The sequence below is a fragment of the Rhinolophus ferrumequinum genome, chromosome 24, assembly GCF_004115265.2.
Source record: "Rhinolophus ferrumequinum isolate MPI-CBG mRhiFer1 chromosome 24, mRhiFer1_v1.p, whole genome shotgun sequence".
In the NCBI taxonomy this organism is placed as follows: Eukaryota; Metazoa; Chordata; class Mammalia; order Chiroptera; family Rhinolophidae; genus Rhinolophus; species Rhinolophus ferrumequinum.
In genome coordinates this window covers 3,706,867-3,725,667 of record NC_046307.1, presented here as the reverse complement: position 1 = coordinate 3,725,667, position 18,801 = coordinate 3,706,867, and the positions used below count along the sequence as shown (strand labels likewise).

At 50.9% G+C, this 18,801-nt stretch overlaps 1 protein-coding gene across 6 annotated transcripts; it reads left to right on the top strand.

Moving 5' to 3' along the window:
* Window positions 1–256: 256 nt before the first annotated feature.
* On the top strand, window positions 257–17,690 carry MGAT1 (alpha-1,3-mannosyl-glycoprotein 2-beta-N-acetylglucosaminyltransferase). 6 transcript variants are annotated; one of them, XM_033096161.1, is made up of 4 exons: window positions 609–758; window positions 1,685–2,115; window positions 14,585–14,660; window positions 15,117–17,690. In XM_033096161.1, the coding sequence occupies exon 4, from the start codon at window positions 15,235–15,237 to the stop codon at window positions 16,576–16,578; it is 1,344 nt and encodes a 447-aa protein (XP_032952052.1). In that variant the 5' UTR covers window positions 609–758; window positions 1,685–2,115; window positions 14,585–14,660; window positions 15,117–15,234; the 3' UTR covers window positions 16,579–17,690. The 6 variants fall into 6 exon arrangements, with proteins under 6 accessions (XP_032952049.1, XP_032952052.1, XP_032952048.1 ...); XM_033096158.1 differs by lacking the exons at window positions 609–758; window positions 14,585–14,660 and adding an exon at window positions 257–388; XM_033096157.1 differs by lacking the exon at window positions 14,585–14,660.
* Window positions 17,691–18,801: the final 1,111 nt, after the last annotated feature.

The window sequence follows — 18,801 nt, the reverse complement described above, 5'->3', positions numbered from 1 at the left end:
AAAGCTCTCAACACAGGAACAGTGAACACAGGCCTTAATGCTTTCTGAATTGTTTTTCGGTGGGAGAACGCCTGGGGATAGGCGAACAGCCAGGGCCGGTTCCAGAACACACATCAAGCGGACGGTTGCTAGGCAACCATAGGAAGGAGGGTAAGGGAACAGGCAGCCCCGCCCACGCTCCGCCCCCCATTTCAGCAATCCTCGCCCCACCCTCTCCCCGCCAAAGTCCCGCGGGGCTAGGCAGTCGGAGCATCAACACTCGCGACAGGCCAAGGCATCGTGACGCGTGCGCATTCCTTCCCGCGCGGTTCGACGTGACGCGCGCTCCCGCTCTCGACCACACTCTCTGCCCCGCCCCTTCTTGCCTGGCAGCAAGTGTGGCCCCCAGGTCAGCTTTCACCCAGATCCGGCCCTGCCCACACCTGGTCTTCAGTCCTGTGAACAGTGACTGTAGAACAACCTCAAGTCTGCAGACCCACATCCCATGCTCCCTTGGTGGCGGTGGTGATGGACCCCCCGTGTGGGGTAGAAGAATAAGGCGGGATGAGAGCAGGCGGTAGTTGTCGCGCGCTCACTTCCGGAGGACCGGCGGAAGTGGCTGCTGTGGATGGTGGGGGGAGGAGCGCGAGGGGAGGGCCGGGCCGCCGGGGGTCGAGGGGGTGGGGCCTGGGCCAGCTGTGGGGACCCGGCCTGGGGCCTGGACTCCGGCCGGGGGCGCGCGGCGGCTCCCATCCGAGACTGGGCGAGGCGAAATCCAGGTAAATACCCGGGCAGATAGGGCGAGGGTTGTCCGGGCGGCGGAGGGGTGGGGGTCAGAGTCTAGGGAGAGTCGCTGTCACCCCCCTTCTTCGGTGAACACAGATCACTGCATTTCCGAGAAAGGTGGGAGGAGTTAAATTCTTGGCGGGGGGTGGAGGGGGTGTCATGTGGACGCCACGCCCCTACAGGAAGGAAATGAGTGTGTGTGTGTGTGAGTGTGTGTGTGTGTGTGTGTGTGTGTTTGTGTATGTGTATGTGTATGGAGTAATAAACTTAGAAGCGGGGGTGACAGGGCTGGACTCCCGGACTGAGGGATTGGAACACTGGGGCTACTGCAGGCAGGACTCGGGCCTCAAACATTCCAGGAGAGTGCTCTCGGGGGTGGCCCCCGGGAAGGAGTTTGACAACCATTAGGAATTACATCCCTGGCACAGTTTTGGAAGCTGAGGGGGAGGTGAAGGGAAGGGAGCAAAGAATGCATGTGGAAGGTGACAGCATCTAGGTTTGGAATAGATTTCGTTCCTTCCGGGAGAGGTAGCCGATTATAACATTGCCCACCCTAAGAAGCTTGGGAGAGGTAGGGCGATTAGTGTGTGGCACTAACAAGACAAGAGGACCGGAGGATGTTCTTTTCCACATTTCTTAGAAGACAGTCTCCACACACCGTCAGTGCTTTTGGTTACTTTTCTGTTGTGAGAATAGATTCCTTTATCCTGACCCATGTATGTATATACATATTGATGAGTTGGCTGTGTTTTGGAGGGCAATATGTGAGTGAAACAGGTACTTTGTATAATTGTGTGGAGTATTTAAGGAAGGATTTTGCATGATAGAGCATAGTAAAGGGGTCTAATTTAGGTAGGGAGTCTTAGGTATCCATTTGAGTGTATAATAGAGAGTGCCATAATGTTGAAATATTCCACAGGTTAATGCAGAAATCAGCCTCCTGGGCCATGCGGGTTCTAAGGCCTGTTTCTTCTCATGAGCCCCGCAGAAGACAGCAGAGCCACTCCTCACAGTGGATGACTTCCCCTTCCTGAGCAAGAGATGGGATAGTACCTGGGACCTACCCAACACCAGACTCTGGGCTTAATAAGCCAGCTGAATGAAGGGATGTAACAGACCCCTGGGCGGGTCACTGAAGCCTGCAGTGGGGGGGGAGGGGCCTGGACATACCCCTTCCCCCCCAGACTCCTCCCCCTCAGAGTCCACTCAACCATGGACTTTGGACCTGGATAAGAGGAGAGAAGCTGCACTTTGTTTGGTGTCTCTGATTTGGGATTCTCAATTTTGGAAATGGAGTACTGGATGGGGGTTTGATGATCTCAGCGGAGCAGCTGAGAGAAGAGAAGAAAGGTAAGGTTCCTTTCTCATTTCCCACTTGGGGTCTTGCTGCTCCTGTGCAGAAAGTGTTGAGTGGAGCAAGTGTGGGGGTGCTGCCATTCAGGAAGTACCCTGATGAGAACCCTTACCCTGATGGGTACACAGGAAGCTTCACCAATCCTCACCTTCTCCTTGTGCAGACTTGTTCCTAGCTACTCCTCACCCAGGAAGGGGGACCTTGTAGTGAGCAGTGGCAGTTTGTGAGGTTAGGCCAAGGAGAACATGAAAAGAATTCAGCCCTCTGAATTAGATGGGATTAGATTGGATTAGAGGTGGATTAGATTGCCGTAAGGGCCTTTCTAACACTGAGATAATAGGATTCCAAGTCATTGGGGCTAAACTAAGACACTGGAATGGATAACCCCAGCCAGAGGCAGGCTGTTGTGTTTTGAGGAGCTGAATAGAACTGCCTGAGGAGGGTGGTCTAGATAACCTCCTAAGTTGTCTCTCTTCCGAAAAGGGAGCTTAGACCATGAGACCTCATGGGAAAAGCAGAGGAGTAGGAAACAGAATTGGGCATTAGTAGGATTTATGTTCTAACTCTCATTTTTCTAGTATACATTGGTTAATTTCTGCCATGTTCTCTTCACCTGTAACATGGGGATAACTAGCTTTCCAGGTCCTTCACAGGTTATCACAAAGGGCAAAGGAAATGATAGATTTCGAAAAGTGTCCAGGGTCGTGTATGTATAAAACAGTAACACTGACATTGCTTGATGTGCTCATATAATTGTTACATAGAGAAAAGCTCTGTTTTTTCATTGAATTAGTGTGCTGGCAGAACCTTGGAATAGCCTTAATTGAAGCCTGGCCTGCATTTGTCTCATCCTGATGCAATTAAACAGTACTTGGGATCAAGTTGTGAAAAGGTGTTTGGGTCCAAAGAGGACTTAGACTGAGGGATTCTCACTGTGAGGGCTCTCCAGTCAGCGTGGCAAGTGTGCATTTTCCAGAGTGTGGAGGAAAGTCAAAGTCTCAAGGGCTTAAGGGTCGAGTGTCTGGTTAGGAGACAGAGCTCCATTTTTTGGAGTGAGTGCTGGAGCTTTCCTTCCTGTGCTATATCTTAGTATCCTCTTCTGCTCTTTAAGATGACAGTTTTTCAGACTACCATCTCTTAGCCCTTATGTTTTCATAGACTCTGTTCCCCCTTAAAGGAGACCTGTTGCTCAGAGTACCTTCTACCTCCTGCTCCATTCCTTCCTGGAACTCCAGTTTACCTGTGCCCAGATGCCTGCTTTTCTCAGTGACAACACAGGAGAAGGTGTTAAGGAGAAAGGAGAGGTGTTGGAAATTTTGATAGACAGTGGGGTATGTGGCCTGGGTGAGGAGCAGGAAGCTTGGCTTCTGGCATCTCTTTGCCTTTCACTAGCTGGGTAAACGTCTGGGCCTCACATTCATTGGGGGCTGGCAGCAACAACTAAGGTCATCTGCAAGCTGCAGATCATGTATTTAGGTCTCAGTTTCTTTTTTCCCCTCTTTTCTTCCTTGCCATAGGAATCCCTGAGTCCCCCAGTGGCCTGAAGGTTGGCCACTGGCAGGTTTTGGGTAGAGTCACAGGTCCTGAGCTGTTCCTTCTCCTTTGGTCTGATGGGTGGGGGGAGCGCCCTTGAGGCCAGGCTTTTACTTTAGAGGGTCCAGATTTCAGGAAGGGCATGTCACCTCTCCCAGCTTCGCCCAGTAATTCCTGGTGTCAATTCTTGCTTAGGCACCGGGATCACAGCAGTCCTTCAGGTATGTGTGGTCCCAGGATGACACTGCAGCCCTCATCCTACCTGGGATACTATGAGTGCTTCGAAACACTTTTAAGTACCACGGAGTTGTGCTATGTTTGTATAGTACTTATATTATGTGAAGTGTCCAGGCTGTTGTGTTGTCAGTTTTTGTCACCACATTATTGTGAGGAGGAGCGAGAGAGATTATTTCCCCAGTTTGATAGGTGAGGGGGAAGCAACTTAGCAGGAAGCCCTTAGCAGGAAGGGCTGGCTTGAGTGTGGACGGTCAGGCCTCTGATTGCCTGCTCAGTGCTATGCTGCTTCTACAGCAGCGGACTTGCTGCCGTCTCGATTCTGCTGCAGATCTCCAGGGAGGGGCACTCAGTGCCCTGTCAGACAGCCTCTGGTAAGACATTTCCTCCTTGAGTGAGCCAGAATAATTCCTCTCCCCTGCCATTTCACCAGAAGCGCTAGTCCTGCCCTCCGCCTGACCCTTCACAAGACAGTCCTCTTCAAGAGAGCCATCAGCCCTGTCACAACGGATGCCTTCGCACAGGGTCACCAGGATGCTCAGGCCACTTAGCCAGGACAGGCTTGACCGAATGTTGTGTGTGTTTCAACTAAACTTATTTACACTACTCTTTCTTAGCCAAAAAGGAATTGGAACCAAAAAGTTCCACTAACCAAAGTTCCACTTCACACACATTGCTCAGTAATTATTGTGTTAATCTTTTCCTCCTTTCTTTGATCTTGTTGAGCTGAGTTTTCTAGGTCTCCATGGGGAGTGGGGATGTTGGGAGGAGGGAAGGGAGAAAATAGACACAACATTGATTTAAACAAATTGCTTTTACTTCTCATGGTTTCAAGCCAAGATCTGTCTTATGTTCAGAGCATGAACTCTTTCCAAATGGTAAAAAAATTCAAGTTATCTTGGGCGTGGTTTATGGGAGGACAGTTTCCTGGAACAATTTTCACTTCCTTTTCCTTATCTCTCTGGTCTTCTTCTGGAAGTGATGGGGGTAGGCAGGATACAGTATTGCCCCTTCTGTTCTCTCTATCCTGTAATCAGATCTTCCTTCCTGTTTCTTCCATTTTCACACAGTCTAATCTGAGTTGCATCCAGAATCAGGCTCCTTGTTTCTTTGGCCCTTCTTGCCCCGTAACCTCTCCCCACGAAACCTCCACCCAGAGCCTATAGGGCCTCTTTTCTTCCAGGTCAATTTGGCACTTACACCCTGGCTTCTTGCCTCTCGGACCAAATGTTTTCTCTTGCTTCCATCCAAAAATTCAGCCCATCCCAATTCTCTAATCAGACCCTTTCTTCTTGGGATAGTCCTCTTGCAGTTGGTGAATTTGTACTTGTCGGTCTGACTGTGAGCCTTGGAATTTAAACAAAGGACTGTCGTAAATATGAGATATGAGTTATGGTGGACAGACAGTCCCCCATCTTGTTCCACATTGAACTGCCTTAGATGGAGAAGAATTATTGTTAGAGGTGGGAATCTGACATTCTCATGGGCTGGTTGGTCTCCCCACTTTTCCTTTTCACAGCATCCCACTGTGTCCTTTGTCCGGAAAAGTGATTTTAGCTTCTGATATCGTGGATCTACAAATGATTGTTTCCCAACTTTTAACACTTTTAGGAACTTTATCATTTTCCTTCTAGTCTTGACATGGAATGTGAGTGTGCAGGCCTTCCACGTCCCCTATATGAGGAAAAGCTTAGAGAGAGGGCAAAGGTGCAGGCACTGGCCACTGGCTGGCACGTGAGCATGGGCTCGCATCTCCTGCCAGTCCACGCAATCAGCTAAGCTGGAGACCTTGGACAGACAGAGACACAGTCCAGCCTCACTGATGTGTCAGCTCTTCTTTCATTCTACTTCTTCAGGGCTGGCTCCATCTGCTTCTACCAAGATTCCCCTGCTGCCCCACTCTGCACCTGTCATGCTGGACACACGGACATCTCAGAGGGCCCCTGCATTCAAGGGTGCATGAGGGGAGAGGGTGAACACTAGCTTTGGAGGCAAGAGTGCCTGGATCTAAAACCGGGCTGTACTCTCTGCTAGGTCTTGTGACCTTCAGCAGTTGACACTTACCCTTAGTCTCAAACTCCTCATCTGTAGACCAGGATGACAATGCATACTCTGCAGACCTGCTAGGAGGGTTAAAGGAGAGGCTGAGGGTGGGGTCTGGCTTGTGGAGGCTTCTGTGCAATTTTTTTAGCACTCACATCCAGGCAGGAGCCTTTAGGGCATACCCTGCCTTTTGTTTCTTTAGAACCCTGTGTAACTCCTGGTTTCTTATAGAAACAAGTGAGCGAAGTCAGTCAGTAACCACACACCACAAAGTTCTGACCTGTGCTGCTCTGCAACACTGGGGAGGGAGGAGCGTAGGGGAGGGTCTGGTGCCAGTAGAGTGTCCTGAGCACATGTAGGGTTGGCCCTGGACTCAGTCCTTCTCTGGAAAGTCATTTGCAGAGCAGCCAGTAGTTCTCAGCTCCCAACCCCCACTTCTCAGGATTAGATACAGACTTTTCCAGATTCTGTCCCCCTCCCCTTTCACAGAGCTGCCACAAGAGCCTGTGATTGAGTCTTTTTCTCCTGAGGTACAGTGGTTCTAGCCTGGGGACAGGTCTTTCGCTCAGAGCTAACAGCTCTCGTTCCTCACCCCCAAAGAAAAAAAAGAAGAAACCACAGCTGGCTCTCTGCTGCTTTTGGCAGCAGGTGTTTCCCCCAGCTTCCCTTTTGGCGTCTTGGTTCCTGTTCTCACATCTCTGCAGCAGCAGAGAAGTCTGGGCTCCAGGGGTTGAGGTGTGGGTGGGGCCGGGTGTCGACCCGTGCAGTGCAATTGGAAGCAGGAAAGGGTCCAATAGTAACAGCTCCACAGCATCTCCCAAAGTTGGGGACCCGGGAAAACTTGGGCTGTCGGGACGGCGGGTGATTGTGAAGTCTGGGCGAGGAGGCGGGGCCTGGAGGGAGGGGCCCAGGGCCAGTAGGGGCGGCCGGCCCCGCCCCGGCCGGCCCCGCCCTCCTGGGGAGGGCCACGTTGCCCGCCGGGCGGCCCGGCCTCGGCGCGCCGCAAGGAGGGCCGGCCAGGCGGAAGGCGCCGGTAGCCGCACGAGCGCCAGGGACGCGCGGAGGCTCCAGGCTCGCTCTTCACGCCTCGGCGCCTGCCAAGTTCAGAGCCGGGAAGTTGGGAGGATCTGGTGAGTAGAGGCCCGGGGACGCTGGCGGCCGTCACCAAGGGTACTTGTCCCCGGGAGGCGACGGAAGTTGGACTAAGGGAGGCTCTTGCGGGAGTGAAGAGGGCGCTCCAGGGCTCGGGTCCCGTCTTTAACAGCTGCCCCTTTCCGAGCCCTTCGTGCCCCACGATAGCCCCAGTGCCCGTGAGCCCCAGCCAGAGGGGCCTGGCCCGGGTCCCGGCCGCCGCCCCCTACCGAGCCGGGAAGTCGCGTTCTGCGTTCCGCTTTGGGAATCCCGGGCCTCCAGCCCTTGGAAGAAGGGCGGGCTCCGCGGGGAGGGGAGGCGAGGCAGTTGTGAAACTCGGCCTCAGGGCGTCCGTGGGTGCGGGCCGGAGGAGGTGGGGTCGATGGAGAGGAGAGGGCTGGGGAGCCGGAATGGGAGGTGGCCTTTCCCCAAACCCCACCCCGGCGTCTTTTCCACGAGTTACTAAGGGTTCTTTCTACTCCAGCCGTAAGGAAGAATTGATTCAATGTAGAAGTATGTAAATCAGCAGAAAAACTTTTTTTACCTGTTTGCTGACATGTGTAGTGTAGGGAGCCCTGAGACTTGCAAGGGCCCCATCTTGTAAACCCTGGAGCAGAGGGACTGTGGCGGGCTGGTTTGTCTCCACGGCACAGTGAGCCCCGGGGTGAGGCTCCACCTCGGTTAAACCCTTGCCCCTGTGGCGTGTTTAAATAGTCTTTGCTTTAGAACATCGCTGCCGGAGGTGTCATCCAACTTTGTTTTCTGCCGTTTATAATGCTTTTCAGAACATGTAGCCTTTCTCTTAGATGCTCATCACATCCTCCGGGATCTGCCTCCCACCGAGAATTACCCCATTACTGGAGAGAGCATTGAGCTTTCCTGGATCCCGGCTTCTGTGTTGGGTCAGAAAGCATTGTAGTGTATCTCATTTCAGTGACATATGTGACAGGTTAAATTCATTTCCTGTTTGGGACAATGGAGAAATTATCACTATCCTTTTCATCATCAGAGATGAAGATGATCCAAATCAGCCCTCTCCCTGTTCAAATGAGGGAACCAAGGCTTCAGAGGGTCAGGTGACTTGCCCCAAGGTTACCTGGTTTGGTGGTGCTGGATTGCCTGAATCCCTGGCCTCCATGCTTTTGCTGTGCTAGCATCATACTTGCCTTTTCTTTTCCAGGATGAATAACCTGCACCCCTTCCCTCCTAGGTCTTATTCTCTAAGCACTTCAATTATTTAGTGTATCTTCTCTGACATCCTTTAAGTTCTTCCATCCTGAAATTATGGAGCCCAGTACATGATACAAGAGTCTAGCCGAGGTCTAATGAATGAGAAAGTAATTCAGTCAAGTCTCCATTATCTGTGTCGTGTTCTATACTTCGTGGGTATGTTAGGCAGTCCTTTTTAACATACTAAGCAAGGCAGATATATAGAAGGGAAAGTCTGTCAATATTCCTTAATTCCCATACTTTTTAAAAGCTAAACATGAATTATCCATTATTGCCTCACCATAGGAAGTTGACTGTCTGGTGTTCTGTTGTTTAGGAAACATTTCTGTCAGAGAGAGGGGACTGGCTGGAGAATACCATGGAATCAGAGTGTTAGAAGGGAGTCTCACAGCTCCTGGGCTTCAGATGAAGAGATAGACCCATATATGGTTGGAGGACCTGCCCAGAGCCTCCTGTGTTTTGGCTGAGGGTTACATATACGAAAAAGGCTCCCACCACGGGGCAGGTGTCTTTGTACTTGATGTTGTAGACCAGCTGTGTTGTCACTTCCCTAAAGAAGTTGTGAAAACTCTAGCAAATCAAAACCAGTTTTGAGTCTGTGCCTTGCAGACAAATGTCATTAAAACGGAACATCAGGACTCAGGTCAGGGTGGGGACTATTGATCTGTATTAGGAAGGACGGTGTGGCAGATTGCGTTTTCCCAAAATGGGCAATGCCCATAAATACCCAATTCCACATGTTTTTACAAGTGGACATGTCCTCTCCCAGCCGTGGTTAGGTTTGTGATTTTCTCCCCTTGAAGGTGGGCAGGGACTTGTGATACCCCTGACAAGTAGGGCAGAAGAGATCCAAGACTGGATCATGAAAAGGATACAGCTTCACCTGGCTTGCTCTCTTTCTTGGGATACGCACCTTTGGAACCCAGCCATCATGTTCAAAGGAAGCCCAGGTCACATGGAGAGGTCACGTGGAAGGTGTTCCAGCCAGCACTCCCAGTTAATGTCTCAGACAGCACCAACGTCAGCCTTCAGACGGTGAGAGAATGAGCCTTTAGGGGAGTCCCTCCCCCAGCTTTCGAGTCTTCCAGCTGAGGTCTCAGATGTGGAGCGGAGGCAGTTCTTCTTCTCTGTGCCCCACTGTCCAAATTCCTGACCCATGGAACTGAGAAGGATACATGATTGCTATTGTCTTAAGCCGTTGAGTGTTTTCATTATTCAGCAGTAGATATCTCATAAGGACTAGGACATGAGTAGACACCGGCCCTCAGAGTTTGGACATGGAGCCTGAGCACAGAGGGCAGGAAGAACTCTGGCCTGCTTGTCAAGGCTGCTTACATTCGTTTTGCTCATTGTTTAGGATACTTATTGCTGCGTAACAAATCACCCCAAAACTTAGTGGCTTAAAACAACAGAACCATTTCATTCCTACCTCAGCTATGAGGTTCTTGCTCCTTCCTGGTCTTTGTGCAGTTGCAGTCAGATGTAGCGGGTTGGATCATCTAGAAGGCGTCCTCTATGTGTAATGGTTGATTGCTGCCTGTCAGCTGGGACTGTAGCTGGCCTTGTCAGCTGGAATACCTGTAGGTGTCCTGTCGGGTGACCTGGGCTTCTCTTACCTTGGTGGCTGGGTTCCAAGAGCAACTGTCCCTGGAGCACCAGATGGAAACTGTATTGCCTTTCATGCAGGAGAGGGAACACAGACCCCACCTCCCCCACCTCCCCCCAGGAGAGGGAGGACTGCCATTGTCACTTTGTAAAGATGAGCAGGGGGACGCTATATGTAGAGGGCGTCTTTGGAAAAGGTCTTGTTCTCCCTAATTTAGTCAATAATGCAAGCAGTCCTTCCTTGACCACTTGAATCTCATACATGTGCCAAGCACTGTGATGGGCTTCACAGTCATAGAGCCTTTTTCCTAAGAGTAAGGTGAGAGGCAGGTAAGGCACAGCCACAGAGTCTGTTACAGCATGGAGAGGAAAGCTGACGTATGGAGAGAGCGTAGTCGGGGAAGGCCTGGCTCTGCCTGTAGGGTCACAGGACCAGCCCGAACTGGGCTCTAAAGGATGTGTGAGTGCTTGCACGTAGGGCTGTGGATATTTCAGGATAAGGGACCAGCGGAGCAAAGATACAGCAGCATACACTTGTACTTATGAGGGAAATAAGTAAGTAGCCTGCTGAGGCCGGAGTATGGGGATCAGGGGGTGGTGGTTGGAGGTGAGGTTGAAAATGGACGTTTGAGTCAGTGTGTTGTGAAGGCTCTGTGTGTCACAGTAATGAGTTTGAGTTTTATTCTGTGGACAGGCTGCCTTGCAGTTTGTAAGGTACGTTATGTTGTGACCAGGCTTGCACTATAAGAGGGTGCTCTGTTGCTCTTAGAAAGGTTGCTTAGAGGGAAGCAAGATGAGTGACAGGTAGGCAGCGGAGAGCCTCTGTCAACAGGTCAGGCTTAAAATAATATTTTCTAATAAGGGAAGAGAGTTCAGGTGGAAGGGTTTCAGGGCTTGAAACGGGACGATGGCCGTGAGTGAGGAACTGTCGCTTTCATTTTTATAATTTTGAAATTCCTGGAACTGCATATGCAGAATTTACAATTTTTTGGATTTTAAAAAGCTGATCTGGTACATTTATGATGTAGTGTAAGGTCTAGAGCAGCACTCCATAATCCAACATATTCATTTCTGTAGCAAAATGTGTGAATAGTCATACTAAGTGGGATAAATAAAGATTATAAATAACCTCACATTAGATCAGATTTCACCAAATGAGGTTGCCAGGTTTTACTGCCAAACTAGTGTAGAAAACTTCTGTTTGTCAGCGCTTTTTGGACTTGGGAATTGCAGTTAAGGGCCTGTGGGTGTTTAGTACCCACACTGAAGCCAGCTTTTAGGTCACAGGCAAATCTCTTGAATCTTGAGGGTCCCAGCACAGCAGCTCGGCATACTGGGAGAGCTGGTCCCCGTCCTCAAGTAACTTGTGTCTGAGAGGAGATCTGACAGATGTTGAGCTGGTGCTGATGGTTGTGAAGGGGAATGGACCTCACTTGGTCGGTCCTAAGACATCAGGGAGGTGTCCCTGGTGGGCACATGAGTCAGAGCGTACCAGGTGAAGATGACCGGGAAGAGCTGGTCTGGCATACAGGTACATGCAAAGGCCCTGAGGTGGGCTCGGGTGTTTGGGGCCTGGAAGGAAGCTAGCAGAGAGGGGACAAACGAGTGACTGGCTAGCGTTTATGTTGTCACGTGCGGGCCACTGTTCTAAACACCTGATGTGGATTACCTCACCCAATCCTCACAGCAACCCAATGAGGTATTCTGTTAGGGTTTCCACCATAGAGGTAAGAAAAATTGAGTCTCAGATGTGAAGACCCCATGCTAAGGATTGCCGCAGGCCGTCCGGCTTGCCCGTTACTCCTGTGTCCCTCCTGATGTGAGGCCTCAGAGAGCAGTGCCTCCTGAGGACTGTGTGGTCTCTGCTGGCCAAAAGGCTGACCTGCTTGACTTGCTCACCCCTCGGGGCACAGCCAGCTGCTGGAGAGTGTGTGTGCTCACGTGTGTGCGCTTGTGTGTGCATACAACACAACTTCCAGACAGAGTGGGGGAGCTTGCTCTGGAGAATACGTGGACCAGCAGTAGGAAACGGCACCGGGACTCTGGAGGAGTCTAGATGGAGAAGCTGGGGGCCCCCGGGAGTAGGCATGTTGTGTTCTTTTATGGAAAGAGGAACAAGTTCTGTTTGTGAACTTAAAGAAGAGGGTTATGGGCTGGGAGAGAAGGGTGGAGGTGGAGGCCTGGCCGGACTGGGCAGCTGTTTCCTGTGGGCCATCCGGCTACTCTCATGTTTGCAGACTTGCTGAAAATCCAGTCTGCTGAGGGGCCTTCAGAAGATTGCTCCGATCTGCATGGCTTAGAAGGGTGGAGGGGAGGTCTTTCCTTGGGTAGTGGGTGTGGGCCACCTAATTTTAATATCTGGAGAAAAGTGAAGGCTCTCACCAGTCATCTGCAAGGATGTGGTCCCTTGGGTTTTGCCAGCAGCCTTTGAGAACTTGCTGGTCTAAGGTGGCTCACTGACAAGTCAGGCAGGCCTGCTCCTCCAGCGCTGAGGTCAGCCCTTCTGCTAATAGAGTTTAGGCTCTGGGGTCTTTCCCCCATCCCTTTATCTGAAGACTCCTGCCCAGTCAGTTAGGAGGCAGGAAGTTGGGGATAGGGAATCCTGGCGAGGAGATTGGAGGGAATGTTCCAACCTTGACCACATGCCAAGGGGGTGTGAGGAAGTAACTGGAAATCTGTGTGTCTATCCCTTCTAGAAACCCTGATTGGTTTACGGTTGCTGATACAATGGGAAGTTAACGGCACAGTAAAACCGAAACAGACTTGAGGTTTCTGAGAAAACTGGTGCTGTGGAGTTGTGGGGGGATGGTTTCCGGGAGGAGAGCCGGTGGTGGTGGGTGGTGGTGGTGGTGGTGCTGGCAGGCACTGGGGGAGTCTCCGCAGGAGGCAGACATAATCCAGGTCCCTTTAGAGGCCCTTCAGAGTCAGCCCCTTTGATACTGTATCTGTCTGCCTGAGAGCCCAGGGGCGCAGAGATGACATCTGGGACCAAGGTTCTGGCTGGGATTAGAGAACTGGGCTGTGTAAGACAGAGGGCAACTGGCAGAACAGCTGGCACAGGAGGGCATATACCTGAAGTTTTGGGGTATGAAGGGCTGAGACCAGAGGCAGGAAGGACAGGGGGAGAGTCATGTGGTCAGGAATGACAGCTATCTAGGAATTGGAGGGTGTCTGTCATAGGTCTGGCAGAGTGACGGGGTTGGTGGGACCATGCTTTTTTCTTGTTGGGCATGTGTCTCAAGTCCCTTCTCAGAACCTGGCAGGCAGCAGGTGTATCATGCATGTCATTGAGTAGTTGAAGAATTCAGGACAAGGGGATTGTCCCATTGCCCTTACTAATCTGCCCAGCTGGGGCCATATTAATGGACGAGGCTAGTGGGCCATTCCCTATATTTGATTTTTAAGAAACTTCATTTGGAAATAATTTCACACTTACAAAAAAAATTGCAAGAATCAAAATGGTATAAGGACACACATATTCCCTTTATTCACTTATTAATATTTTGCTCCATTCTCTCTCTCTCTCTCTCTCTCTATATATATATATATATGTATATATATAATACACACACGTATACATATACATATATATATGTATATATATATGATATTTTTGTTTTGAACCATTTTGAGGATTTTTGGCCTTTTTCCCCCTCAGTTTTTAGAAAGTTCTTTGTCTACTAAGGTATTGGCTCTTTACTTGTGACGTACACATATGTTGCAAATATTCTCTTCCAGTTGCATTTGTCTTTTTACCTGGCTTATGGTGGTTTTAGCCATGCAAAAGTATTTTATTTATTATTGCATCAGGATTTTGAATTATACTCTGAAAGCCAGGTTATAGAGGAATTGACCTATGTTTTCTTCTAGTACTTGTATAGTTTTTTATATTTAGATCTCTGATCCACTTGGAAATTATTCTTGGCATACACATCTAATTTTATTTATTTATTCCAAATAGCTATATAGTGGTTAACAACACTATTAGTAAGACCACATTTTGCCCCAGGATTTCTAAATATCACCTTTATCATACCTAAGATTTCTATGTGTAGTTGGGGCTATTTCTGGAGTTTAAATTTTAATCCATTGCGTGATCTGTTTATATATCGACACCACATAGTTTTAATTATGGAGGCTTTGTAATATATAGAATTTAAAATCTGGTAGGGCTAGTCTCTCTTCTCAGCTTTTCATTATTTTCCTAGATGTTTTTGCATGTTTATGTTTTCATGTCAACTTTAGTGTCAATTTGTGTAGCTCCATAAAAAAGTGTTTTTATTGAGATTTTTGATGATACTGAGATGTCCTAAGCAAGAACAAGGGATTTAAGTCTTTTGTGTCTTTCAGGAATTATAGTTTTGTTCATATAGGGGTTTTGAATATTTCTTCCTATATAGTTTATTCCTATATAGTTTATCATTTTCATGGCTTCTGAAAATAGGGTTTTTTCATCCATTATTTTTTTTAATGAGTTATTATTTGTGGGTATGATGGCTATTTTTGCATGTTAATTTTATATCCGGTACCTTGCTCAGTTTTTTGATTGGGTTGGTTTTATCATTGATTCTCTTAGTTTTCCTTAGTATTCTCACAGCATCAGCAAATAGAGGTAGTTTGCTTCTTTTCCACTTATTCTGCCTTTAATTGTGTTCTGTATTCCAATTGCCCGGGCTGATCCTTCAACAGAATGTTAACCCTGTATCTGGGCGGCTTGGCTTTGCTCCTGACTGTTGTGGGAATGCCTCTGGTGCTTCCTTATTGGGTAAGGTGCTGGCTTTAGCCCTGAGGTACGATATTTGACTTTTTAGATCAGTAATGTTTGGGCAATTTGCTTTGAGGAATGGGAGGCAGATGGTCTCACCCTAAGTTCTAGGTAGAAGATAGGAAATTAAATATGTCAGGTGGGGAGGGGAAGGTGGGGTTCCTTTGCTCTTTCTCTTCCACCAACATCACTCTACTTCCCCTTCAGACACATGAACTCATGAACTCATTTTGGAGTGGGGGAGCATGTCCTATTCTCCCACTCAGATTTATGCCCCCTCCTCCCCCCGATTAGGGGACAGGCAGCTCTTTCTAAGAGAGCCCTGGAGTTACCTCCTGGCCTTCAGCACTTTTCACCTGTTTCTGGAATCCCTCCCCCCACCTCAACCCCCAGCCCCACCCTAGGGTGCCCCATTTTTTTGTGATGATAGCTGCTTTTCTCCTCTCCTCTCTTCAGGTGCATGGCTGCTTCCTAATTCCAAAGCCCAGAGGACACCTCCCTAGAACTAGAGAGTGAGCCCAGCAAGTGAGGGCAGCTTGGAGCCCCCATTGTGCCTCCCCCCGTGGGGGCCAGGATGCTGAAGAAGCAGTCTGCAGGGCTTGTGCTGTGGGGCGCCATCCTCTTTGTGGCCTGGAACGTCCTGCTGCTCCTCTTCTTCTGGACGCGCCCTGCGCCGGGCAGGCTGCCCTCAGACAGTGCTCTGGATGATGACCCTGCAGGGCTCACCCGTGAGGTGATCCGCTTGGCCCAGGATGCCGAGGTGGAGCTGGAGCGGCAGCGGGGGCTCTTGGAGCAGATCAAGGAGCATCATGCAAGGTGGAGCCAGGGGCGGAGGGCACCCACTGGGGTTCCGCCCGCGCCGCCACATAGGCCTGCGACATTGTCGCCGGCTGTGATACCCATCCTGGTCATCGCCTGTGACCGCAGCACTGTCCGCCGTTGCCTAGACAAGCTGCTGCACTATCGGCCCTCGGCTGAGCGCTTCCCCATCATCGTCAGCCAGGACTGCGGGCACGAGGAGACGGCTCAGGTCATCGCCTCCTATGGCAGCGCCGTTACACACATCCGACAGCCCGATCTGAGCACCATCGCGGTGCCGCCCGACCACCGCAAGTTCCAGGGCTACTACAAGATCGCGCGCCACTACCGCTGGGCGCTGGGCCAGGTCTTCCACAGGTTCAAGTTCCCCGCGGCCGTGGTGGTGGAGGACGACCTGGAGGTGGCCCCGGACTTCTTCGAGTACTTCCAGGCCACGTACCCGCTGCTGAGGGCCGACCCCTCCCTCTGGTGCGTGTCTGCCTGGAATGACAACGGCAAGGAGCAGATGGTGGACTCGAGCAAGCCTGAGCTGCTCTACCGCACCGACTTTTTCCCCGGCCTGGGCTGGCTGCTGTTGGCCGAGCTGTGGGCAGAGCTGGAGCCCAAGTGGCCCAAGGCCTTCTGGGACGACTGGATGCGGCGGCCTGAGCAAAGGCAGGGCCGGGCCTGCCTGCGGCCCGAGATCTCCAGAACGATGACCTTTGGCCGCAAGGGTGTGAGCCACGGGCAGTTCTTTGACCAGCACCTCAAGTTCATCAAGCTGAACCAGCACTTCGTGCCCTTCACCCAGCTGGACCTGTCGTACCTGCGGCGGGAGGCCTACGACAGGGACTTCCTTGCCCGCGTCTACAGCGCCCCCCTGCTGCAGGTGGAGAAAGTGAGGACCAGTGAGCGGAACGATCTGGGGGAGGTGCGGGTGCAGTACACGAGCAGGGACAGCTTCAAAGCCTTCGCCAAGGCCCTGGGAGTCATGGACGACCTCAAGTCGGGAGTCCCCAGGGCTGGCTACAGGGGCATCGTCAGCTTCCTGTTCCGGGGCCGCCGCGTCCACCTGGCACCCCCGCAGACCTGGGAGGGCTATGATCCTAGCTGGAATTAGCAGCGCCGGCCTGCTCCTCCTGGACTCGGTGTTTGCCATGTCCGCGGCTGAGACGGACCGCAGGTCCTGGGCTCCATCATCCTTTCTTTCTTGGGTCCATTTATCTTTTTTTGTTGTCTTCCTTTTTCGAGTGGCATTCGAGTGCAAGGTGAAGATTATTCTCCCATTCTCAAGGGAGGGTCAAATCAGGTGAACCTTTCTGGGGTATGTTGGGGGGTGTTAAGCAGGAAACCACTGTGTGGTAGGGGAAGACTTGGGCTTGTTGGAGCCATGAACTTCCATGTGCCAGGTTTTCTCCTAGGGCATCTGCAGAGAGGTTGGCAACTTCGGTTCTCTTGGCCAGGCCTCTTTTCCTTGTCCTGGCTCTTCCAGCCAGGGTGTGAGCCCTTCCCTGCCTTCCCCCAGTTGGAAGGAAAGCTGGGCTATGTGAGAAAGGGACATATTTGTGGCCAAAATGAGACTAACCAAAGGGGTTTTATCATGAGGATCTGGGTGGACCTGTTAGGTTGTCAGGGTTTATGCCTCCCGCCCATTTCTCCTCTTTCCCTCTCTCCCTATCCCTGACCTCCTCACAGTTCTTTTCTCCCTGCAGCCTAGCAACTCATGACGCTAAGATGAAAAGTTGAAGGGGAAAAGCAAGACCTCTCCTCAGCTCATCCCTGGCAATGGGGGGACTGATGGGGTGGGGAAGCCTCAGTGTGCTGGGCACCCCTCCCTCGTCCTGCCTCAAAGAAACAGACTGTGCCCCTGATCCTGTTTTCTAAAAACTGATCCCTTCTCTGTCACTCTAGGAGGGCTCTGTGCTGGCCTGGTGGAAGAGAGATTAACTCCTTGTGCTCCTTTTCACCTGGGGTTTGGTGCACAGGCTCCGCCTTGAGGCTGTGGCTTCTGGAGGCCCACTCAGTGTAAGCTAGAGCAGCCAGGACAGGAGGGCTGGACTGCCTCTGCTCTTCCCCAGATACCCGGTGTCGACTCAGATTAGGGTGCAGATGGCGGGTTGGAGAGCAATGTGTGTTTTTGTTTCTTGCCTGACCTCAGTTCATGGAAGAAAGTTGAAGCTACAGAATTATTTTCAAAAATAAAAGGCTGAATTGTCTGAAAAATATTGTGTGTATGTGTCCTGGAAGAGAGGAAGGGGGTGGAAAAGGAAGGGGGACAGAGGAAGAAAGGAACAGAGAGAAAAGGGCCACCGGAAGGGGCTGGACAGGCAAGAGGAAGTGGATAAGGTGAAGGAAGGAAAGCAGATGACCAGAAAAGGAAGGGGAGGGGACAGGCACAGGAGAGCTGAGGAGGGGCCTGGGGTCAAGTAAAGGCTAGGCTTGAAGGTGGACAGGTCCAAGATGACATTCCCCTACTGCCAGTCTTTGGAGGTGGGCTGTGGAGCCCCAGTGGGCTTGGGCTTGCAGAGCCCAGAGGACAGGGTCAGTCCCTCAGAGCGGGTGTGGTGTGGGGCGCCCTCTGCTGGCGCAGGCAGCATTTGTGGGTCTCCTCCAGGATGTACTCCTGAGCTCCAGAATGCAGAGCTCATACCCCCACAAGCTCTGGCAGTAGGCTTAGTGTCCTGGCCATGACCCCAGTGAGAATGCCATTTACACTGCCACTCAGAACACACAAACTGGCAAACGTTTTCTGAAACTACCCATATCATGGATAATGTATTCTGAGTTTCTATTTTCCACCATTTTTTTTTCAATGCTGCTTGTGACCTACCAACTTGATTTTATTAGTGGGTTTGAAAACCCCAGACTAGGTGACTTTGTTGACAGAAACCATTCCAGAGCTTCACACCAGGTGGGTCAGCTGTCCAGGGTGCTGGGATCACCTGGTCACAGGGAACAGCTCTGGCATCCAGGGCTCAAGAATTCCCAGTGTGCTAAGGCAACCAGCCTCAGACATTCATTGTAACCTTTTATTTTTCTGTGGAGCTAGTTTTGTCTTACCATGTGCTCCTAGGTGGATTATTTAACCCTCTTTTGGGGTAGGGAGGTGTTCATTATCCATGATTTTTGGGTAGGGAAAGAGGCCCAGTGAGGTGCTGGGTCCCGCCTGACAATCAGGCCAGCAGTGCAGCTGCCAAGCTCCATGTTCTGCGCAGGTCTCAGTTTATTTAACAGTTGCTTACCAAGTGCATTGTTCTGGGTGCTCCATGATCAATATTAACTCATTTACTCCTCAAAGCAATTGTGGGTAGTAAGTATTGCTCCTGTTTTACAGGTAAGGACA

Coding starts and splice junctions, on each gene's coding strand:
- MGAT1 (XM_033096158.1), top strand. CDS start 15,235: ATGCTGAAGAAGCAGTCTGCAGGGCTTGTGCTGTGGGGCGCCATCCTC.